Source organism: Melanaphis sacchari, unplaced genomic scaffold (genome assembly GCF_002803265.2).
Source record: "Melanaphis sacchari strain LSU unplaced genomic scaffold, SCAv2.0 Contig23_pilon_pilon, whole genome shotgun sequence".
Taxonomy (NCBI): domain Eukaryota; kingdom Metazoa; phylum Arthropoda; class Insecta; order Hemiptera; family Aphididae; genus Melanaphis; species Melanaphis sacchari.
Genome location: NW_020271114.1, coordinates 4818403 through 4846008, shown reverse-complemented (window position 1 = coordinate 4846008; position 27606 = coordinate 4818403). Strand labels below are relative to the sequence as shown.

Below are 27606 nucleotides of genomic sequence, written 5' to 3'. Positions count from 1 at the left end.
TAGGCACATATATCGAGTTTAACGATTTGGCAAGTGATACGGAGGCAACAGAAGTAGTGGGAACGGTATAGATTTTTCGGTTTCGATAAAGAATTCAGTTTACTAATAAAATGTATACAGGTAAATATTGATGAGGGACAAACAAACCTCGTTGTATAATAATATACTTATAATACATTAAATTTAATTTGATTTATTACTTTTTTAAAACCTTTACTATGGATGCTTATGATAAACTAGAAAATATCGGTGAAGAGAGTTATGGAGTAGTCTACAAGTGTATAATAGAACGTTGTTCAAAATAAATTGTTGCAGTAAAAAAGATATGTATGGAAATCGAAGACGGAGGTATATCAACCTAATAACAGCTATCCGAGAAATAAGTATACTAAAGGAACTTAATCATCCAAATATTGTGAAGTAATTTTAATTACATTTTACATTGTACGTGTACATTTTCAATGATTTTTAATGATATTTAGTTTAAAGTAAATATTTATGAACGACACGCGGTTGTATTTAGTATTCGAATTTCTCCCCATGGACTTAAAAAAAACTAATCATCTCAAGACGGAAAAAACACTTAGATAAGATTACTACTAAATATTTTACTTGTCAGTTGTCAGATAAATATGGAGATATACTTAACCTTATCAAAAAATCTTATTGACCTACTGTGCACTGATTATTTTATAGTTATTAGTTACCATACATCATTGTCATGCAAGGCGAATATTGCATAGAGATTCGAAACCGCCAAACATATTAGTTGATATTAAAAATAATATATTGAAGGTTGCTGATTTTAGTTTGGGTCATGCATATGATTTTCCAATTCGAATCTATACACACGAAGTATTTATATAACACTTTTTAGTAATATAATATTTTTATAGTATGTTTTAGGTAGTAACATTGTGGCACCGGGTTCCAGAATTGTTACTAAACGCTCAACGCTATAGTCGTCCAATTGATATGTGGTCCATAGGATGTATATTTGCAGAAATGTCTTGTGGAAGACTTTTATTTCGAGGAGATTCAGAAATTGATCAACTTTTTCATATTTTCAGGTATGCACAGTAATTAATTTTATTATATTAATTGAAAATTATCTATTTAGGTTCTATATTTAGAGTTTTAAAGCACTTTAGCATAGATAATCTAATCTAACCTAACGTGACAAAAGTACACAGTGTGATGAAAACTAGGCTTTAATTTTATTAATTACTTGTTTTTAACATTTTTTTGTATCTATGTTATTTTATGATAAATCTTTTACATATACTTTTTGATAATTTTTAATTTTTAAAGGTATATATGACATCGTACATAAGTACCAGTTATAGTGTTTGAGTATATGTATATCAAAATAGCCAAATATTCTCTGTTTATAATAATATAATAATATTTTTTAAGTATTGAGAGCGGGGATTTGTATTCAATCGTATATTTTTTCCGGTCGATCATATAGTATGGTAAGCATAAAATGTATTTTATAGTAACTTTTTTAAGTGTATATTTTTGAAATTAATTTCGATTAATTTAGGAAAATTTTTAATTTTTGGCATAATTTTTTCCTCTCAGTTTTGAGATAAAATGAAAAATCAGAATTAGTTTATTTAGTTTTGAGTAATTTCCGTAATCACCTACTCTCTAAAGTATAGGGAATTTTTACTTTTGACTCCTCCTCCAAATTTAGAACCAATTAGATCCAATTTCTTACCTAAAACTACCCTCAAAGTTAAAAATCAAAATATTTTTATTGCTCCAAAAGGTGAAGAGAGACATAAATAAAAATTTATTTAAAATTAAAATTATCATATAGCGTATTTTAAGATCAATAAATTTATCGTTCTACTCAAAAACTAAAAACCTATTAAGAAAAAAAAGAAATAAGCATTATACATTTGAACTTTCTGTATTCTGTTAGGCTTTTTAACTTGGCAATAAGACATTTAAATATTTAATTCTAATAATTTAAATTTAAACTACAATATTAGCTATTTATCTAAGTAACTTAAGTATATTATATATTATTTTAAATAATAGTGATAAATTGTTTGATTTAGAATTTAGACTATATCGGATGAAAGAACATGGCCATGTGTTGCAGAATATCAGGATTATCAACCTTTATTCCCAAAATGAAACGTAAATATTTCACAGAAATCTGTCAAAAATATAAGCAATGTAGGATTGGATTTACTTCGAGTAATTAATTGTATTAAAGTATTTAGACTTAGATTAAAATTATTTTTATTTTTACTTTTATAGAATATATTGATCTATGATCCTAGTAAACGCATCAATGCTAGAGATGCACTGCATCATGATTATTTCAAGGATTTAAATAAAAATACTCTTCCCACACATCCTGATATTTAAATTTTGAAAAATACTTAATTGCAATAATTCCATAGATTTTTAAAAAAAATAAGTATATGTTTTTGTTAAAACTATTATTTGTGTATAATAATTTTTAATATTTTTGCATAAATGTAGATTTGATGTCACAAAATTATAAAAATAGAATTATATTTTTTATTTAAATATAATAATTTTTCTGAAATTAATTTTATTGATTTTATGATAAAATAAATATAATAAATGAGTTGAAAACTGACAATGTTCTACTAAAAGGCGATGGGGAAAGTATGAGTATGATGATATAGTAAATTAATACAAACTACTTGAACCCATTAAAATAATTATTATTAACTAATTTTGTGTAATACTTAGGAGTAATTCATTATACGAGTACTCATATAATATTATATCATCAAATGAATAGCTGCAGCAAGAGTACGAACTCATGTATATTGTGTATAATATAGTCATACGCTCTTTTACGTATATTAAAATGTATGTAAGTAAATTAACTGTGTTTTTACAGAGGATTTAAAACTTAATAGTTTTATTCAATCTTTATTTGGATATCGTAATTATCGCTTTATTCATATACGAGTAAACAGTAGCGTGTCTATATTATTTAAAATTATGAGATATCAGCCGAGTGCGTATAAAAAATTATTATTTTTTTGACGTACCTAGCCCGAATGTGTTATTCATGGTTATTGGTTACTCAAAGCACTACATGGGAAAATGAACTGGCTTACACCCCAAAAATATGGGGATTATACTTATTTGAGTGGATATGTTTATTTTTATAGTTTTTTTTTTTATAAACGTTTTACTTAATCAACCGATGGTTTTGATAATTTGTTAGTCTTAATTCTTAAATGTGTTAATATTTTTCGATGACTGCAATTTTCTTAAATTTACTACCTTTTTGTTATTTTGTTATATATGTGGCCATTAAGATTTGAATTTTTTTTAGGAATCTATAATCTAGATAATGCGTGTAGAATAATGATTTGTATTTGAAGTGGAACCATTCACATACATTTGCTGTTTTTTTTTAACTACCTACTTGTAATTTTTGTCACATATGAGTCTTGCATGAATATTTCTTGTTCATAGCGCTCTGTTACTCCGTAAACGCGTACGCTTATAATAATCAAATGCATTTCAACAATAAAAATACTTCACCTCAAGATCTCAATTTTTTTGATACTTCTAAAAAAAGAAGTAGTAGTGCTGCTCTTACATCTCCTCATACAGCAAAAATAGATTCTCTCCAATACTAACTTTCCAAGAAAACGTTGAAATGGACAATAATACAGAAAACGAAAGTTCTCAACAATCACAGGTCAGACTTAAAATTTCACCTATTTATATTTACAACATTTCCGATCACATAAATTTTCATACATCATTAGCTAATATGACTTTTGAAATTTTCTTCATCGTAAACACTAAATGTGTTCTAAAATTAAATTTAAACTCGATAGATGACTATAGAACCGCAACAAAACTGTTTGATGAATCCGAAATTGAATACCATACATATTAACTTCCTGAAAATAAATAACTATCAGTAGTTAATAAAAATCTTCCGTAAGCATATTGTAAGCTTGTATTTATAATGAACTTCAAGTACTTAATTATGAAGTCGCTTCAGTCATACGTCTTCAAGCCCAGTTTAAATCTCCAATACCAATTGTAGCCGTTTAACTATCCAAATTATCCACTGAAATATAGACTTCTTCATTGTGTAGTTGTAGTCGAACCAAGAAAACCCTCCAAGGATATCTCACAACGCACAAACTGTTAAAGATTTTCCCACACCAAAAAGTTTTGTTATTTACCACCAAGGTGTGTCAAATGTGCGGGTGACCATCGTTACTGTCAATGTTAGAAATCAACAGAAGCCCTTCTAAAATGTGTCAACTGTGAAAATAATCACCCAATTAATTGTAGAGGGTGTATATTTTATGAAGAAATATCAAAAACTAAAACTAGTATAAATTCGATTCATAGCAAGAACTATTCAAATACAAAACCCAATGAAAATACTCAAAATATACATTTAAATAAAGACAACACTAATAAGCATTACACATTTGCCTCTGTATGTAATAATAATAAAAATAGCAATAATTATGAAAGAAAATCAACCAAAAACGCAGATAACGATAATGATTTTATGAAAACTCTTTTATTACTAATTAACACATTTGATACTCAACTCATGCAGAAAATAATTGCAAATTTGCTAATTATCATAAACAGTTTAAATTTAAACACAGACGGATCTACATAATACTTTATTATTAAAATTGGAACGCCAACGGTTTAAGAAATCAAAGGAATACATTATTAGCTTTCCTCAATTATCACAACATCGATATCGTATGCTTAACGGAAACCCATTTATCTCATACGGATAAAATTAAATTTCCAGGTTACAAAATATACCACGCCAACACCTTACCACACTCCGTATTATCACTTATTTGGTGTAAACATTTGGCTAGGTGTACTTGGCAAAATCACAGGAACCCTGCAGATAAAAAAAAAAATACTTAATTTGCTCACTAAAAAAGTCCAAATAGCCTTACAGAAATACCGTGTATCCTTATACAATAGTTTTTTGTCAAACATACACCAAGATATCAACACAATTCACCTTCCCCACACTGACGCTAAACTTGTAATATCCGATTTAGAAAAATATGAGGTTTTTTTTTAACATGCTGTACAATACTTTTTCTCCCAACCACATTTGTAATCTAACCAACGACTTAAGAATAAAACACACTTTAGAACTATCAAATTATGCAGTCCAAAATACTACAAATTATGTAACGCCAAATGAAATCAAAAAAATTATTAAAAATCTTTCGAACAAAAAAACACTGGATCACGATAAAATAACAAATTTCATGCTAAAAAAACCTAACCTAACCACTGAAAAAAATAGTGTTTATGTCAACACTGTTTAACTCACTATTGCGTCTTAGTTACTTTCCAGTCAAACGAAAAATCGTAACTATAATACTGATAAACAAACCAGGTAAGGACAAATCCGATCCCGATAGCTATAAGTCAATCACAGCCTCTTAATTTCAATTTCAAAATTTTTCTAAAAAATTATCCACACTTGACAACTTGTCTACTTAAATTTCATAGATATTATATACTTAAATTCCAATTTAAATTTACCATAATCATAAGGAATGCAAACCTGCACAAAGACCTTCAAATTCAGGAAATTGTAGACCACATAAAAACTTTATTAGAAAACTTCCATAGCTCACTGCTCAACTCATCTGGTTAACTTTATTATAATCTTCACGTACATCGACCTCAACATAGATTAAAATGTAGACGTCCGCACGATCTTCTTGTTTAATAACACCACACAATTCACCGTAGCTGTATGTTATCTAATAAAACTCGCAGTACTTCATTGTTATATATGATTCTATTATTGTTGTAAATGTTTGTATTATTTGTTTATGTCTCATATTATAATTATTAATTAATCAGTTAACTGTTACTTAGATTATAATTATAATAATTACGTAAATTGACGTAACAATCATTAATGTATATACTATATATTGTAGATTGCTAATAATAGTAATATTTCTATCTCCATATTTAAACTTCTTACCTATCTTAATTTTAATCATGTTCGAATAGCTAAAAATTTAAATTTGTAAATATCAATAGATACAGATAGCTAAAGCTAGGAACATTTTATTTTATTAAAATAAAAAAAAAAAAAAAAAAAAAATGAACATTTCTTGTTAATAAATCCATGAATGTATTAACTTTTTCGGTATTGTTATGGATATAATAATATAATATCATCAACAAATCATTTCTCAACACCTTCTTTATTTAATAATGAAAATTGTAAAATACATTTTTCATAAATAACTCTATTTCTGTTTGATTGGATATTGCTCTGGTTGAATATGACGTTTTCTGATCGTAACAATAGATTTCAATAATTAACTTTCATGAAATACAACTTGTAAACGTCATGTACTTTCTCATATACGTATAATTTATCTTTGTGAGATTTCGTCAAATTCTATATACAGAGTGATATATCAAGTTTATTTACTTATTTTTAATTCAATTATAAATGAATTCAAATTTCGACTTTTAAAGTTGTTCTACTATACTTGAGGGTATGTTATAGAAATGCATATTTATTTTTTTTTAGATAATAATCCCTCTCTTTTTATTATAAATTATTAAATTCATAATTTTTTATTAACTTTAATAAATTTTGATATACTTAATTAAAAGTTCAAATGGATTGTTTTCTTAAAATGTTAATAGATAATAGTCCTTAAAAATATTTTTTTCAAAAGTATAAATACACTTATTATATCGGATAGATATTATTTATTACCTATATACTTGAAGTACTTTTATAAATCATAAATATTGATAGATTATATAAATTACTAAAATTTTTAAATAGTATATTACAAAATTCAAAAAATCAGATTTTAAATAACTATATTATTATTGAAGAAATAAAAGGAGGTGAGAATGCTTGGTGAATTACTTTATATTTTGATTAATACGCATAAGGTTTAACTACGATAAACAAAAACGTTTCTATATACTTACTTCGGATGCATGCGGTCGGACAATTTATACATTAATTTTAGAGGTTTTAGATACTATTAATACTCATAAAAGTAATAATAATAATAGTAATAACTAATGACTATATTACATTAAAAACGTTTACTTCATACCTATAGATTATATACTCAATAAACACTTTATAATAATATATTTACGATAGTCTATAGTAATATGCAACAATATGACGCGCAGTGGATTCGTGATGTTTCCGTACAGACCGGATGCGGAAGACAGTTGTATAGTACCTATATAAGCCGCGGACGAGTTAATCCCTTGGCTATAGACATATGTATATGACTGTATGAGGCGCCAGCGGAAGTATAATAATAGGTTAGAAAACAAGGGTATATAATGATATATCCGATAACCTTGTACGGTAAAAACTCTATCGCGTCAAAAGGACTTATAGCTTGGCGTTTAACTACCTACGTATATGTGTATGTGTGTGCAAATTTACTCAAATGGTTATTGATGTGTCACAAAAGTATTAAAAACACGTCAATGATAATAATAAAAAAAATAAAATTGTGAAGATATGAAAAAATAAATATGTAAGCAGTGATGATAAAAATGGTATACACACGTTGCACATTGTTTGTTAATATTAATAATGACGATGAAAAATAATAAAAATAATAAAAAATATAAAAACTATGATGCGTTCTAATGAGTGAAATTCGTATTCATAACATAATATATATAGTTGATTTGTTATAGATTGTAAAATAAATAATAATTACCATCACAGTTCAAATTTAAATTTTATGTTACCAAATACCATATTTTTAGAATTTTTTTAAATATAATTCCTTCGATGAAGATTTTATTAACTTTTATATTTTGAATTTACTTTACCATTGCTATCATAATGTTTTGATTATGCATTTGATTATTATCACTGTATAATAATTGTAATAACTATTTGTGTAACAGCACAATAAAAAAAAAAAGCTATCATTATTATGTAAATATTTTAACATATTTATATTAAAATTATTTTATTATTCCTCTCAAAATACTATAATTTAATCAGGCACAAATATTATTGTAATAAATTAAAAATCGTTTTGAATTTGAAATAGTTGTTAAATGAATATTGAATATTTTAAATGTATATTATATTAATTTTTTTGGATACGCATAACATAATATCGAACACGTGTTTTTAAGTTTAATTTTCCTTTTAGAAAACTGAAACATTTTTATGAATTAAAAAAATAATTAATTTTTTTTTTTTTTAATTAAGTTAAGTAGCTTACAGCATATTACTGTTAATCGAATCGCATAAAATAAATATAAGTATATAACTTAAAATAACTTTATTCACGAATATTTATAATTTTTGAGTCGTATCTATAATTACAGACAATAACGGCTAAGTGACGCGATATTTTTAATAAATCTCTTTAAAACGAAAATCGTTTGTTATAAATATTTTAAGCATTGCAATGTGTTTGACACGAAAATAAAATATTACCTCTGCAAAATGTGTAAATAGATCGAAACACCGAAGTTTTATAATATGTTCCAATGTAAATATTACGCACATAATATAATAACGATGATAGATCAATTTGCACGAGAGGGATGGACAAGAAATTTCACGACTACTCTAACACCTAACTATTTTCTTAAATATTATTTAGTATGCCGTTTATTTAAAGTACAAATATTTAAAATCATACTTTGATTATTGTGTCATGTATATTAACATAATAATAACAAAAAAAAAGAATTTATTTTTTTTATTTTTTTTTGTAACTACGAGCATAATCGCATTAAAACGCTACTTCTGACAGAGGAAAAGCGATGTTGATCATTGCATGTCTATAAAAGGCGTATTGGTGCAATAAAATCGCATCATTCGAAGTCTTCTAGTTTTTACATCGTTAGAAACCTCAATCACATTGCACACGCTTTGTAGCGGTGGCACGAAAAAAGCTCTTCGCGTTAATCCCAACGGTTTTAATGCGTCCATTATATTTGCAGTCACGACTCGCGAAACGTCATAGAAACATGCGTTCGTCGACAGCACAACAGCTGTAGGTATCAGTCTCTCTCGTTATAATTTCGTCTCCCCGGCACGACGCAGTGCGGAGTGTATCTATCTACACAGTGCGTATCACATGCCCATACCTGTATCGAGCGGTGTACCTATATATGTATGTACACATGTAGGTACATTATATAAAGATAATAATAATAATGATAATGATAGTAATGATAATGATAATAATAATAATAATAATAATAATAATAATAATAACATTAACAATATTAATACGCGATATGAAAACGTATACTACAGCCGTCACACGGCGCGGGCCGTCGCCTTCGTCGCGAACGCCACCACCGCCGCGCCAAGGGTTGGCGCGCCCGCGACGTAGGCGGAGTCGCAGCGGTTCGCGAGTACGCGCGTACGTCCGGCACAATGTATATATATGGGCGCCGGCATTTCGGGACACTTCACTTATCCGTCCGACGTCGACGACGGTACGATTGTGTCCAACTGCTGTCTCTTCACGCGGAACTCAAGTCTGTGACGTGCGCGCACACACACACACACACACAGGCACGTACATAAACGCACACATACACGCGTACACCAAAGTCGTATGATATATAAAATTGCAACATTATATACGTCCGTCTGCATATATAATAATATTATATATTATTAAATATATATATATATATAGGTAGGTCGGTAAATTGAAATGATATAAACATTAAACACGATAGACGTCGTTCGTTTACGCGATATTCGATAATATATATATATATATATATGTGTGTGTGTTTTATTAATATATGATGTTATAATAATACAGTCGAAGGACCGTAAACATTTATCATGGAAAATTCCGATTTATAGGCTTCCGACCGCGGTCCGAGTTCACACGTATACGCAGCACTAGCGGTGTACCCGTAGAAGACGCTCGTCGTGACCCGACGGCGGACAACGCGCACGGCGATTTTACCGTTCAAATCATCTGTTGATCGCCATCGTCCGATATAGTCACTATATCGTTGTATATTATAATATACACTTGCGTACATTGTTCGCACTTTTCACCCGACGTCCCCGAACACTTTTCAACGACGAGATGGCCCGCTGCAGCATTCTAATCGTCGCCGTCGCCTCAGCGCTTTGCTTGCACACCGCATTGGCCTACCCGACTTCGGTAAGACACAAACACATATTGACTATACCTATGCACTAATATATCATGTCGCCGTCTTACTATTAGTAGAGAACAGTAGTAGGTACCTATGCTTTAGTATTTGTTCAACAGCAATGTACATGGAGTGTTTGTCGTCCGGCAAAGCGGTGACGGGGTAAGACTGCGAATGACACGTTGTTCGGACAGGGTCATATTAATATTTTATGATAAAATACAATTTTTCATTGTTGTGAAAAACCCTCTTGACCGCAATTGCATCGCACACTACGCATGCATAGGTAGGTACGTCATACCGCGATCGCTTTACCGGACACGCACGTTCACGTTAAAGTCACGTTATTTCATCCGGATCGGACGCGATATGAATTCTCGAGGGTTTCGCGATGTCTGGCGCGACGCATTTAAGTCCGTCCACGACATCATTTGTCAGTATTTAACTAATTCTGATTAAATAATATCATGTCGATGTTACGGTAATACGCGCAAATTATTGAGTTTATTTTTTTCTGCACGCCTGCAGTGTAAAAATTAGTGAGCGTTACGTCCTTCAAGATAATTGCATAAAATTCACGAATTCAATACAAATTTATATATTAAATAAAATAATTTAAGTTTTCTCAAAGTCATACTAAACATTTTCGATTAAAATAGATTGTCTTGAGTTTAAGGTAACCGAATGATAAAATTAATTTATCATTTTATACGAATATAAAACTAAATTTATATTAAAAAAATATTGATTTATACATTTCTTTAATGATATTTCATTGATTTCATAATAAATTAATAAAAGTTATTAAAACTAGTTTATAATTTGTAGGTACATGTTTAAAAAATGGATATCATTTTTCAAGACAAATTTTTAGTCTTTACATAAACTTAAATATAATGTGCTTCTTAATGCTTATACTTTATTTAGCTTTTTAGTTTTTTTTTAGTTATTAAAACCATTTTATTGTAAATAAGAATAAAATTAGAATGAATGAGATTCAAATAATTTAAAATTTACTCATACCTTGTTGAACTTTTGAAATGTTCTAAAAAGAAAAATGCCACCACACCATTAGAAGAAATGTAATATTACCTATTTAAAAAGTTTTATAATATGTAAAGTAACTATATACATAGTTTTTAATAAAAACTTTTACATTTTTTTTAAAAATAAATGATTATTTCAATTTAAAAATTAAAATTAAACTAAAAATGAAGGTTAATAACATAAAAAAACGATATTTTTATAGTTATAATTATATAAAATAACAATTAGTATAGTTACAAATAAGACCAGCCATATTTATGTAAGACACTAAGCATCTTTATAATCTATTTTCCATTTTTAAAGAATTTCAGGAGCTCCTTTAATCAAAATTGTAGTATTATTTTTTTTAGCACCAACCAAAATAAGATATAATAATTTCGTAATAATTTTTATGAAAAATAAATAACCATAGAAACTTGAAATTTTAATTTATTAAAATTAAATACTTTTAGTCTTTTTGAGTTATTGACAATTAAAATTTTCATTTTTTAGTCAAAAATCTTAAAAATTTCCTCATAAATTGTTCATTTACCAATGAAAAATATCGAAAATATAGTCTCAACATTTTTTGATAAACGTTTAAATTTAGAACTTTGTCAAAATTCAAAAAATCTTAAAAGTGTTATGATTATATTTTGTTAGTTTAAAATACATTCGTATTTTCGTCTGACAATGTGGTAAACATATTTGACCTAGGTTATACATTTTGTATCTGATAAATTTTAACAGCTTTTGGTTAGCAGACAGCTGTAAAATCCACCTAAAAAATTTTCGAAATCTAATTCTAGAAGAATAAAGAATAAATAAACTAGGTACGTCTTGCCACGTTATCAGTATAAATTTGATTAATTTTAACAATTCATTGAATTTTAAAGTTTTTATCCTTGGTTTTGGATATGAATCAATCAAAAAAATATTAATATTTCAGTGGATTTATTATAAGTACTTTGATATAAAATTCTTAAGCTTACTTATATAATTTGAAATATCGCTCTATTTTTCTGAATTCAATTGATATGGAGATTCTATAATCAACTTAAAACTTTTTTGATCATTTAGTTTTTTTAAATTAGTTTTATGCTGCGTTTTACGCCTAATTATAGTAAGTACGGATAAAAAATCAAGTATATTTATATTATAAATTATTGTTTTAAAATTATACAAGTTTGTTTTTAAATAGAAGTAGAATATTATAAATATTAGTGGGATGATTTACATTTTTTAAATGTTTAAACATAACTGTCTCGATTAAGAAAAAAATAAATAATCTGTATTATTTTGTTATATTTTAAAAATAAAGTTTTAAATTTTTAAAGTTTTTCGTGTAAAAAAAAACAAAATTTATGAACATTACACAGAAATAAAACATGTATGTATTTTTTTTAAATTGCGTGGAATTTAATTTTGTTCTCAAGAGTCAATATTGAAAATTAAATTATATCTCAGTTATCACAAGATATTCAATCCAAAAATAGTTGTATACAAACGACGTCAAAATATCTATAATTATTACATTATGCTCAATTATGATAAATAACTAAGTATAAGTTATAATGGAATGTTTTACTGCTTGCCAGAAAACAAAGCCTTAATATGAGTAAATATTTTTATTTATTGTAATGGCTTAATAAAATTTAATGTAAATTATGAGCTATGACTTTTGAGCCATGTAATTTATCTAATAGGCCTATTTTATGAGATGTATGTATGGTTATATTATAAATATTTATTCTTATTATGTTACATCCTATGCAATATGATTAAATTTTTTATCAAGAGTCTTTAAGATGCAAAAATAAATCAAATATTATAGTAATATATATTATGAAGAAATCATTTTTAATTGTAAATTAAATTTGTTTTTAAATTAATTATAAAATACAAATGTATTTACTATAGAAAATGATAAAGAAAATGATTAAGTTTTATAATTACTATTAAAATAATAAGTTTTTCTGCATTAGCTTCTTCCATGTAAAAAAATCTAACTTATATATTTGAATTACAATTAGAGAATTTGTATTAAAGTTACTATCAGATAATAATAGGTATACGATTTTGAAAGGTAAATCATGTTGAACTAACTTGAGTAAGTATATTTTAAGGCATTGAACAAATTGTCTTTTGGCAAAACATCAAAAGTCGTTTTATTAGAACATCGAAATCCCGAGGTTGCTATCTTTATTTACTTTGAGTAAATACGAAAAGTCATCTGATTCGTATTTAATTCTTTATCAGTTTTACGAAACTCTGAAAGATTCAGCATTTTTTTTTTATCATTATTGTTCGTATTATGTTGATATATATATATATATATACATCGAGCCATATATGGGGGTCGCTGAAGTAGCTACAGCATTCCACCCTTCAAATTTTTCTAAACATTTTTAAAAATGTCATTAGTACTACTAAACTTAATTATTTGAATATAGTTAAGCGTATAAAAATACGAGTTTGACTGTATCAGTAAAAGTATTCTTTTTTAAACAATATGTGTTGTGCTATTTCTTACATTAATTTTAGCATCAAGAATTATGAATATAATACATCAATATTCAATACAGAATATTTTTCAATAATACGTATTGTACTTTTTTTAAGTATAAATTTTTATTCGGTTTTAAATTCCGAGAGAATCAATAAAATTATTTATTTATTTTTAATTAAAAAACACTTTTTACGCTACAAAAAATAATATTGAGTGTGGTTTGAAACTAGTTTGGAGTGTCAAAAGTAGAAAATTCTTAATACTTTTCAAAATAATCAGGAAAATAAATGTAGAACCTAAACACCAATTTTCAATAAACTCATTTTTTTGTTGTAATTTGAAAAAAAAATTCTGAGGATACTTGATATGTTCAAAAACATCTTATATAAGTATAAAGTATATAGTATATTATAATGTCTGTATCTACTTAATTAGATAATTAACTATTAACATGAATTAAAATTCATAATTTGTTTTAAAATATCATACACCAGTCATTTATAAAAAAAAAAAAAATAAATAAATAATTATAATAATAATAATAATAATAAAATAAAATAAATAGGACAATTATAAATTATAAAATGTATATTACTTATTCCATGATAATTTTAAATATTAATATTTAAAATTTGTTTTTAAAGTGATAAAAAATGTGAAGTATATTTTATAAAATAATAGAAATTGCTTTTATTATTACTTAATATGACTTAACTTTAGTTTTATTTTTTTAAGCTCATCCAAACTTGTTAATATTTAAAAGTAATAATAATTCATAAGTCGCATTGACGTATCATTATAAAAAGATTATAAATATATTTTTTTCTCAAATTAATAATATGATTTTAATTTACTTGGAATTAAGTTTCTTAGTATATGCTTGCAATTTAAACGCTTTTTCCAGTTGTTGTTAACTATCCAATGATTTATGATATTCGTAAATATAACTACGTTGAACATTTATAAATAAACATATTTCATGCATATTTTTATCGTTATCATTGACGTTTTTTCAATTCTTGGTAAAAATAGTTGTAGTTAGTAGATTACATTAATAAAAATGCAAAAATAAATATCGAGAGATTAGTGCACGGTATTTGCTTATTGCGTATATATTTTTTCAAATATCGCATGGAATTGACAAAAAGAGGAATAATATATATATATATATATAATAAATAAAAAAAAAAAAAAAACAGCAACGAGATTAATAATTTAATTTATGGGTAACAAAAAAAACAAGGTGTTAGTTCAATTATGTAAACGTTTTAACAAAATGTCCTTCGCGCAGTTTTCCTCAAAAAATATAAAATATTATGAACGATGATGAACATGTATTTTGACAAAATTTTAAATCCTTTCCAAGCTATGATCAACATCTGTTTCCTCTTTAAAATAATCGGATTTATTATGATAACTACTTTATCACTAATGGTTGTCATAGGATAAGACAATTGAAACTGGCATGTGTCCATTAATGGAGTTAAAGTAAGTACATAAACCAACAGTGGATAAATAATGAGAAAAAAATAACGTAAAACAATAATTTACACAACATACGACTATGTTTTTACCTACTTACTCTATATTATACAAATATACAATATGTTATAATATTTATTTTAATCTGTCATCATATTTTTCTTTTACATTATTTAATAAATTCTATAGCAACCTTTACTAGCAATAAATACATTATTAATAAGTTGATAAGTTTTACAATCCTCAAATTATATTTATAGATTGGTTTAATTTTATCCGACTTAAATTGTTAACTATGATTTAGAAATTACGGTTATATTTATAGGTATATTTTAATTTCATAAATTACTAAGCAGTTTATTTTTTAAATATAATATTATATTTTCTTGGTAAAATAACACTATTAAGTTATGAATGTAATACGTATTTAGGAAACATTTCCAGCCCAATTTTGTTTTGGATTTCTATTGGAATTTAATTAAGGACTTTATTGCTATTACATTATTTCGAATTTCAAGAATATTATAAATTTTATTATTATTAACGGATCAACGAATCGGTAATGTACATGAAATCAATTTATATTTGGGCTGTTTCTTGTTTGTTTTTCCCAATTATTAAAAAAAATAACAGAAATAATTTTTGATTTTATTTCTTTGTTTTCTTGCTACCCTTCTATTAAAAAAATAATAGTAATAAAATAAAATTTTTTGAAAGAAATCACACGAAGACGTATAAACAATAAAAAAAAGCCACTTCATTACTAAATCAAAATATTCCTAGCTCCACTTAAAATCTTAAATGTACCTACATAATATTAATAATATTATTCGATATAGTCTAGAGTGTAATAATAACGCATACTTTCCTCTAGTTCAAAAAATTGTTCGAAGGTCTGGTCATTTCATGCACTGTGCAGTTTAATTTTATTTTTGTTGCCAAATTCATGAATTAATAATATTTTAATAAATATAGGACGAAAACAATATTTAGCGGGGTTTTCATAATAGTACGGCATAAAATTTAATAGTATGTTTAATAATTCAGAAGCGAACCACTCCATAAAAATTAAAAAAAAAAAAAACAGATAAAATCTATACTAGGTTTGTAATGAATATATGTATATATACATATATCCATTATAATACATGAATGTAAACGGTTTTAGATGCACACATAAAAATATTCTTTATATAAACTGTGGTTACCTACCTCTACGCATTAATAAAAATTATATTTTCGTAAAACAACGTATAAAAACCGCTTTGTCACCACTAAACACATCAATTCGCATACCTAGTAAACTATTAACTATTAATGTTAATTTCCAAATAGTAGTTGAATAATTGAATTATACTATAAGTGTAAGACTGATATTATAATTCGAAATTAATATTCCGTGACACAATATCATACGTTTCCATATGTGGGTTCGATTTGTTTAGTTTTGCAGTTCGTTCAAACGGTGTAATAATGACATATCAATAATATTTATATGCATAATTTAATATAAATCATGAGATTTATTTTACACATATGTATGGATTTAAAATCATTAAAATATTACGAGTATACTGTGTTTTTATAAAATGGTTTTCCGCGACTATACGTAGACAAAACAAGATCTATACCTATTGAAATTAAAAAAAAAAAAATAATAATAATAATCATAACTATATTGTTCAATTCGTCAGTAATAGAACATATTAAATTAAGCTGAGATACGGTCTTAAAAATAAATGAGAATGTTTTTCGTAATTCATATTGAATTTATTCCTATTGAAATGTAGTATAATATTCCTTTCAAAGCTTTTAATAAAAATGATATAATATTTCATTTGAACGGTTTTTATGTCTATATGATATTTCTAATCGATTACATAATGCATTAAAAAATAATTCCTTGAGCAGGTCACTAGTAACATACGTTTATACATATGTCACGATTTTACAAGACAACTCCCGTAAAATAGAATGCGATTTTGATGCGATGGATAGATGGGCGTTCTGTACGTGACGGTCGGTGCTGCGAGTAGGTAAAAACGTGAACACGAGGGTCATTTTACGTCACCTCCAGTGTTAGCCAAAATGTATTTTATAAGCATAATAATATCATAGTCATGTCATTGCAATGTTTAAGCGAAATACTGTATTAAAATATTTAAGTTATGTTTTATAAGCGAATGTAGAGTATTGCACATTAATAATATCAAACATTTTTCGGAAAACAAAATGTTCGTATAGAAATTAATTATTTAAGTTACTATACGGAGAAAACATCACTGCTTGACGTGCAGCAACGTCAAACGCATGGACGAAAAATTCGATACTAAAATATTCTATTATAAAGCATTTTATTACTTTAATCAAAAATGCTGTTTAAAATCTCTTAAGAGTACTAAATAGACGCCATTCGTTGTTTATAAATTTGATTTCGATCCGATCATGTTATTCGTAATTAAATGTTTATATTATAACGACAAGCACCTACACAAGTATTCTGTAATAATCGCCGTCGTTGATATACATATTTTAACCATCATCGCCCATCATTGTTTGTAAAATAAATGATTTTATACTACGATATAATATGTAGATTTAGGTAAATATTCAAAAAAAGCTTTTTCATGATCGTAATCATCACTGCATTTTGGTGTGCATATTACATATAAAATTCATGAACCACAGTTCTACATCATATGGGAAACTAAATTTACACAAAAGTCCTCTGCCAATTTGTTTTTGTATCACAACGGACGAATAATAATTACTTGTGTCCGCACAGGAAAATAGCAAAGAAATCTGTTTTTTTTTTTTTTTTTTTTAATAACCAAACATTTTGTTATATAATAAAAATATACAATTGTGAATTTCGTAAATGGTCCAATTCTAGTCGTTATCAAAATTTACTTTGCTTATTTTTTCCCATACTCTTACACATATAGACTGATATTTTACGTGCGAGAAGGATTCATATCTGGCTTAATACTAAAATCACCAATATCCTTCGATAAATGTCGAAAAGAATTCATCTCAGAAAATTTTATCGATCATTTTCTAGATGGAATTTTCCTTTAAGAATATTATTTTACACGGATATAAAAGATGTAACGTTATTCAATAGAAAACAAATTGCTGAAATAGCAATGATAGCATCTGAAATGATTTAACAGAAAACCGATTATTCGTGTTTCTGAAACATTTTTTTTTTTTTTTTTAATCATATATAAGCCCATTTTGAAATTCATAAAAGTCAACTATCATATTATATGCGCGAAACAGTTAGCTCTTGACGAAGACTTATTTCATACAATAATATTGTGTATTACATATTGTACTCTGTTATCGTTTCTCATAAAAGTATTGTAATAATATTTATATAGACACATCTATTTCGACTAACAAGAGTCATATTTTATGTAAGTACCTATATTATACGAAGCACACCGTCGCGTACATATTATATTCTTATACGTTTGTTTATTTTCCAATGATACTTTACGTGTATTGTACGTGAATTTTATACGGGTATACACATTGAAATTGAAGTATCTCCGTAGTTTATTAAAAACAATATTTTTTTAAGACATGTTTAATATAGATAATGAAACCAAACAGTTCATTGTTATTAAGGTCTATTCTCGCTTAATATTCTTAAAATGTTTTTTTACTCAATCTTAATATTTATTTTAAAGTACGTTTTAATAGGTAAATAATTGAAAATTTAACTTGTTTTAAACTTTCTATTTTTCAATTGCACTTTTATCTATAATTATTTAAACTATTTTCACTCTAAAATTTATAATGATATATTCACTGGTATATTTTATCATGGATTAAGTAATTTGTATAAAGTACTTTTGATGTTCAATTATCTAAAAAATATTTTGCTTTTGATGTTTTTTTGACAAAAATAATAATAAAATATTAAGTGAGATTAAATTCGAACTTTTTATGAAATAAACCATTATGTTTAAAAGAGCTAGTAATTATGTTTTTAGATAATATTAAAAATAACTTTTTTTGTAATTTATTTATAAATTTCATAAAATATAATATTATAATGATCATTTAAAATATTTAGAAGCGCTAGAACTAGTATTTATTATTTTTACGCATATCTACACAAATACACAATTAATATCTACGAGTACCTATTTACAAATTATGAATATTAAATATAACTATTTAATTATAATTTGTAAATTCAATTATTTTTAAAATGTTTCATTACACTTCAAGTGTATAGTGTATACAAAACTATTCAATAATGTGATTTGTTACGATACGAGCACATATTTAAAAATTTAAAAAAATGTTTATTCATTTAAAAATATTAATTCAAAGTAAAAATATACTTATATAATAGTTTTAAAATAAATATTGTAATAAGAGTAAAAAATAAAAATATATAAAAATTAAAATTAAAAAAGAAGAAGCTATAAGGGTTGGAGTTTATTTATATATAAAGAAGTGTATTAGAAAGTGTTCTAAATAAATATAAACAATGGTTTAAACAGTATTATAGAATAGAACAAATCACTAATAAGACGAATTAGAGTTTAATAGTACTATTTTGAAGAGATAATTATATGCTTTATACTCACTAATGTTGAAGTATGTGTTCCATGCATTTGATAGCAGATGTAGAGAAAAAAAATTGCTTATTATTTTATTTAAATTATTTTAAATGAACTTATATTAATAAAGAGTGACTTTTGAGAGATAAATGGAAATAAATTTAACTATGAGTGAAAGTATATGTGTATAAACGGACTAAGAAACTGAAGGACTGATGGGGATGTTTAACTTGTAGAGCTTTTTCAAATGGAAATGAAGGTCATGAACTTTTTCTGTTATTACCGTGTGACCAATGAACTGGTTTATAGGTATTTTGGATTATTTGTTTAACTTGATTGCTTGTTGAATCTTATTAAATTAGTAATATAATACTCGTATATTAACTATTCTGTTAATATTTTAAATATTACCAATTAATTATACTAAAATATTGACTTTTCAAAAATAAATTTTTTTATTCAATACGATTTACGATATTATGAATAGATTGTTTTTTATAAAATAAGTAATAACGTTTTTTTAAAATTTAAATTGCATATAGCATAATTTTGTTAATAAACATAATATTATATTATTACATTGCAGGTTTGCTCGTTTAAATTCAATGCGTTCGGTGTTTATGAATACATTATATTTCCTGATCTCATTAATCATGATTTATTTACATAATTATAATATAATATGAATAGGTATCTATTTGAAAAGCTTGTCCAATTCATAATACCATTATCAGCAAAAATATTTTTCTCAAAATTCTAATGTTTTCACATTTCAGTTACATTTATCTTTTTAAGAACATAATTTACTGTACCTAGTTGGAATAATCGTCCTATTGTTAAATTTAAAATGAATATTGAATGTTTCTATTGAATTATTTTTATGAAACTTGAATACATAAATGTATATACTGAAATGCATTATATCTTATTGGAAAATACCACGTTTTCATTTATTTCTCTACACATTTTCAAACACATTAAAGTTCACTTAAATGAGATTTGTTTAAATTACTTGTTCTTTTATTGTGAAGTAAAATACCTTATACAATTGAACAATGATTTTGAGATGAATAAAAAAAAAATTGTTTTTTTCTTGATTGCTAATATTTTATACTATATCATTATTCCGCTGTGTATAGTGCATACTAAATGTTTGAATAATATAGTAAAACCATTTAACTATTACAAAAACTTAAATATAAATAAATTATCTATACCTGCAGTATATGGCTATATAAGTAATATAATCTATATTAGACATGAGTTATGACAATAAAATTACCCATTCTTCAGGATAATACTTCATAGTATTATGAGAGAAAATCTGACACATTATTATTTAATCAAAAACTTAACATTATACTGCAGTCCGTTTAATTATTTAGAGCGATTGACATTGGAAAATATCACAGTAAATTATATACGAGATAAAAAAAATGATGGACGAGAATAAAAAGTGATGGATTAAAGTGTTGGTTTTTCGACAATTCTATCATTTTTAAAAGTGACTGGGAAATGCAGTGAATATAAAATTGGGGAAGTTGTTCTGCTGTATAGTTTATATTTCAAGTGTACATAAAGTTAACAAGTGAGTCACCGTAATATATGTGTTAATTTCAAATTTAATGATAAATATACAAGTACGAGTATTCAGTATTTACTACTATGGATAATATTTTATGTGTATTATTATTATTATTATTAGTATTTTTTTAATGCGGTTAGTTGAACTAACTTTTCACAAAAATATTGCTTGTTAATAATTTAGTAAAATATATAAACCAATATTACTGAACAGATACTATCTAGTATCTACTCTAAAATAATGTGAGTAGGTTCACAGTTTAAAATATTATTCTAAATATTTTGAAAATTTAATAATGTATAGAAAATAATAATAATTTATTAGATGCAAAAATATTTGAAGTTCCAATGACATTTATTTGAATTATAATATAATAACTGAAATCTTAAGAAAAACATATTAATTATTATATTTTGTTTAAATATTCAATTTCATCAAAGTTAAATTTTCAAATATATATAAACAAATATTATACGAGTACACATGTATTCTAGATATTTTCAATGTACCAATATTAATTCTGTTAGTACTAACTGGGGTCATCCAAACGTATTATATCATAGAAGTATGATATGTATTGTTATTATATTGAATGGTATTATATGTATTAGGGATGACGTTTCAAAATACTAGTAAATGTTTCTATGTTTAATTTATACTGTTATTAAACCATATAATTATCATTTTTGATTAATTACTCTATCAGAAATTCAACTTGTAATTGAAAACAAGTCATAATATTCATTTACTATAGCTATTAACAAATAATGTTATTTTGCATAACGTTTACAAATATTATGTATAAGATATAACTGATATATCAAGTATCTACTACATAAAATATTGAAAATTAGGTACGGGGCTCACATTGCGTAACCCAACTTCTACGAATTATACGATATGGCTGTAAAGGACTATGTTATTAACTCAAGCAGGTTAATACTGTTTGTATTGCACTATCCCTTAGGTAATTTTACACTGTATGATTTAAATTATCTCTCTATCAGGACTGAAATATTATTGATACCATAATATGGGAAATTCGCACCAAAATAAAGATGTGTAATTTGCACCACTGCAGGTAGGCCGAAAATAGTGTTTGTAATTTCAGTGATGGGCACTATCGAATAATAATCAATAGTTAGAGCTGTTAACACTAAACTATTTAAACTATTTGAATATAAACTATATCTTGTAAAATAAATTGATTGCTATTTATAAATTAGATTCCACAGACCTGAATGACAAAAATGTCCATTATTTTGGTGTAAATTACAAACGAAATTTAAAAATTTTGTAATAAATTACTCCATGTTTGTAAATATTTAGAATCAGTATTGATGGATGCAAATTGATTAATGTACGTATAATATTGTGGTGATTAACTAAATTATAATATGAATTTCAAAATTAGGTAGATAATTTTGCAACGCATGTGTTAAAATAGAATTTATCACTGATATTATGATTTCATTAATTATTAAAACGCCTAACCGATTACTATTAATATTTATTGCATAATATTTTAAATAATATTCATTATAACTCTAATTTATTTGGTAACTACTAAGGTTTTTGGATAAAATATTTTTTTTTACTTTTAAAATATTTAATGTTTCATAATAAATTGCTGTGATATAAATAAATTATTAGATAAATTAAAAATGTGCAAAAAATTAGTTTGGAGGCGCCGGGCATCGATCCCGGTACCTCTCGCATGCTAAGCGAGCGCTCTACCATCTGAGCTACGCCCCCCAGATGATGTTTATTTAGAATTATGATCTTTTTAAAAAATAACATACACAAATAAAAAAAGTAAAAGTAATAATAACATTAATAACTATTATTACTATATGTTAGTTATTACTAGTTACTTATTTAACTTTTATTTTGTATAAACCTACAGCATATAGATAGTATAATACTATCATACTTATATGGTACAAATTATTTTTATAATAAAATGTGTTTCAACTCTCAATATAAAATTAGGTATTAAATGTAAATTTTTTTGGAAATGTGGGTAGGTAGATAATCATTTGTCATTAGTAGCCAATAATTAAGAGGTATATTCTAAAGTATACACGATTGAGTTGATTAATAGATGCATTCGACATAAATATTTGTTTAATTATAAATAAATTGTTTAAATAGGTAGGTACCTACTATATAATCTAACCAACCAAAGTTTTTAAGTTCAGAAAAACACATCATACCTAGGTATACCTACTAGATTGTAAACAATTTAATTAGATTTTGGAACTATTAATTAAGGGGATCAAAAACGGTAATTATTTTTTCCAAACATTTTCCTAAACTAGGTATGCTTCGTTTATTGTACATATTTACTTAATATATCAATACAATTTCCGACAATAGATTCGAATTTATCATGAAGTTAACTTGAGATGAAATTAATGAGAACTACTTTCCTATTTTTTTTAAATTTTAAATAAAATTCCTAACCTTTTATCCTTTCTTGAGATTTAATTTGAAAATCTTAAAAATTTAGAATTTCAAATTGTTGTATGGATAAGACCAGGTAAATTAAATAATAGAAGTTATCCTATACTACTCTAAAGTTAACGAAAAATTCAAATCTGTTTTCAGAAGTCTAATTCAATAGATAAATTGGTTCCTAATTTTCCTATGTTGGACTATAGACAAAAATATATTATCATTTAGTAAAAAGAAACGTTTTCGTACGGTTAGGAGGAGCATCTGTGACATGTATCTATGCGTTAGGTAACGAAAGTTACGTATTATGATAGATGGCATGTACATTAATAATCATTTACTACAAAAGTAGGAACATAAGCTACAACTTTATAGATTTTATACTCGTATTTTTGAATCACATGTAGCCATGTAGGCTAAACCCTTCAAAACTGGAAGTTTTAAAATCACTGGGAAATGATAGTTTTAATGTTTCACATAAGTTTTATTTTATTTTTTTTAAACACAGCTAGTCATATTCGATGCAGTATAGGTAAATTAATTAATAGGCAATTAGGTATATTTATCGATTATTATAATTGTTTATATCTAGTTGATATTTAAATAACGTATGTAAAATAATAACATCCTAGAAATGATATAAGTATATACAGTATCTATGACACCGGCAATTTAATTAACCCTTCTATAATAACTGTTTATTTAGCCCGTATATGAATTACAATAACTATGCATAAAATGCATAAAGATACCTACTTCTATGAATAGGTTAGTAGGTATAAACTATTGCAACTATATGCATACACTATGTACAAATAGTAATATAATCAATGATATTATATACTGCAGGTATATTGTTTCTTTTATTATTTTATTTTATTGTAATAAGTTTTACTACCTTCATTGTACTATGGTAATTTTAATGATAGTTAATATAATAATATGTGATTATACATATCATTTAAAAATGTTATTTTGTTAATTGTTATTCAATTATTTTAATGCTAGTAAGGTAAAAAGTGGCAGTCAAATGATTTTGTTGTGGTTGTTTTTTTAACAGCACTATTTGATCATTAAAAATATAATTTATGGCTATCCCTAATATCATTTTTTTTTAAAACATCCTCTAAATACGAACTTTATTTGTGAACATAATGTTAATGATATTTTTGTAAAATTATTAAATCTATCTTCTTCTTATTATTTTTTTTTTTTTTGCTAAATCTTCCAGTACTTCGTTTACAGTTATGTGCTCTATATTTATAAGTTTATAACCCCGCGATGGATAAAAATGATGACCAAGTAATTGAGATGACTCTAAAGTAATATAATTACACAATTTAGTAGTTTATATCTATATATCTATAAATATATTTACTTTCAATTGGACATGTATAGAGGGTGTTGTTATTGAACATTTATTATCATTCTCGTATATTTTGTACAGACAACTGAATACTAATAATAGTAATAGCCTAATTCTTAGGTATGAGTCTATATATTAATATAAACTATACACAGTGTCTAAGAATATAGTTATTTAGATATTTAGACATATTCTATAGAAGTTTATTATACTTGATTATTTATGTTTTAGAAAACAAATTTAACACATTATACCAGTGTTCTTTAACTAGTAAGTCAATGGATAAGTTTGAATGTGTCACAAAATAGATTGAATGACACAAAACGTATAAATATTTTTAACATGATTTATAAAAATGAATAGATACTTGTTATTTGGTATAATTTCTTTAGTAATTAAATATAAGTTATCTGTTATCGACATACATATCATTATTTTTTATAATATATTTTTTCTTTATTTTTAATTTTACATTACCAATTTAAATTAAGTATTAAGAATTAAATATTACCTATTCCCTAAGCTTAGGTTAGGTTAAGCGTTACTTTAACACAAAAGTTGAAAAACTTAATATATAAACATAAATATTAAAAAAAAAAAAAAGGTTATGAGAAAATCTACCTCCTCACCACTATCGTTTAATCACCACTAAAAATACACTCAACTAATTTAAAGAATATATCTTTTTATTCCATATAATTTCGATAGTTTAAATAAGTATATAAATATTTAAGTTATCCGCGGCACATACACAATTAAAATACACCCATACTTCTTTGCATGTCATCTACAAAGATATTTAAGGTATATACTATATTAATTTTATTATCAACTTGTAATTAATTGTGATATAATATTATATTAATATCATGTTATTTGTTTTTATTAACATCGTACAATTATTTATAAAAAATGAGACTCTTCAAAAACAATTTAAAATAGTACATATCTTTTAATTTTACTGTGAGGTTGTGTTATTTATTTTTATTTATTTCCATACTTAAAACGATGTCAAAACAAACTGAATAATCTTTGATATTCAACAGTAGTTCTGTATATTATACATTTACACATATAATCTGTGTATACGTGATCTCAAAATGTTTTTAAATACAAATGGTTAAATGAATATATTTATATTTATCTTAATGCAAAAATATTACTTTTAAAAAAGTGAGTGCAAAGCAACGTGAAAGTAATGTCAAAAACATGCGATACAACTGATTAAAATGATTTTTATGTAAACCACGGAGGTAAATATATTTTGGATATTTATTTCAACGAAATAAAAAGTCATATCCACATTCTATCCTACTAAAATAAATGATTTCTCAGCCAACGGCGTCAATATGTTTTGTGTAATATTACCAATATAGTATATGATAGAATAACGAATATTTATGGTATTTATAAGTATACCCTAACTACTTAAAAATGCGCATTTGTTAAGGGAAAAAGTTTATTTTTCATCATTGAAAACAAATAAGTTGATCTTTTTGAAGACTTTGAATGAAAGATTTCTTTCGTAAATTTCTGAAATTGTCAAGAAAAGTATTTTAAGGTGTCCTACAAAACCTATATATCAAAAATACTTTTTCAGAATTTATAGACAGTTCATTTATGTTTAAATAGGAGTATCTATAAGCTAATAAAAGATATTTCACATGTATTTAAATGTTTTATATAGTATATTATTTATTATATAATTTTTTACTTTAAATGCAGAAAAAAATTACAAAAAATATTTATAAAAGATTTTAGTTGAGAATTGATTATTTCTAAATTTATGAAAAAATATATCAAATACTTTTAATTGAAGTAATATAGGTTTCAATAATTATTTTTTATTATAATCTGAGTTAAAAATAATTGTTTATAGTATTTAATTATATACATTTTTCATTCAAAATAAATATTGGTGATTATAAAAATATTAATATATTTTAATCATATATTAATAAGTAATTATATCTGAGCTTAATAAATTTAGCACTTATAATGAAAATATTTTAACTCTAATATTATTTATTAATAAATCTATTTTAATTAATAAATGATTTTTAAAAATATCAATATGCTTGAACTACTTGACAATTTTTTTAAAAATATGCTTTTAATGTTTTCATATTAGACGCTAGTCTTGTGATTTTAAACAATTTCTAGTAATTTATCATAAATGATAATTTACAATTAAATTGATTGAAGTATAGTGAATTCACACATGTAATACTTAGGTATATCATAAAATGAATCCTTTGTAAATTACCCACGAAATTTGTACTACGATGAATATTGAGAAGTTTAGTAACTCTGTCCATGTCCAGATTATTTTAAAATGACCTTATTAAGTTGTATTACACTTTTTAGATACTTTAAAAGTATAATATGATATTATACTGACAGTGAT

At 25.1% G+C, this 27606-nt stretch overlaps 1 protein-coding gene, 1 non-coding gene and 1 pseudogene across 3 annotated transcripts in view; 2 read left to right on the top strand and 1 right to left on the bottom strand.

Annotated features, from left to right (window-relative positions):
* Positions 1 to 212: 212 nt before the first annotated feature.
* On the top strand, positions 213 to 2385 carry LOC112594786 (annotated as a pseudogene).
* A 7091-nt stretch (positions 2386 to 9476) lies between these two features.
* LOC112594752 overlaps positions 9477 to 27606 on the top strand; it is a 39764-nt gene continuing 21634 nt past the window's right edge. For both annotated transcript variants that reach the window (XM_025339718.1, XM_025339717.1), the window contains exons 1-2: positions 9477 to 9716; positions 9893 to 10202. In XM_025339718.1, coding sequence (XP_025195503.1) covers positions 10125 to 10202 — 78 coding nt within the window. In that variant the 5' untranslated portion in view covers positions 9477 to 9716; positions 9893 to 10124. The remainder of the gene's footprint in view (positions 9717 to 9892; positions 10203 to 27606) is intronic.
* On the bottom strand, positions 23059 to 23131 carry Trnaa-agc. The gene has a single exon. It is a non-coding gene; the product is annotated as a tRNA-Ala (tRNA).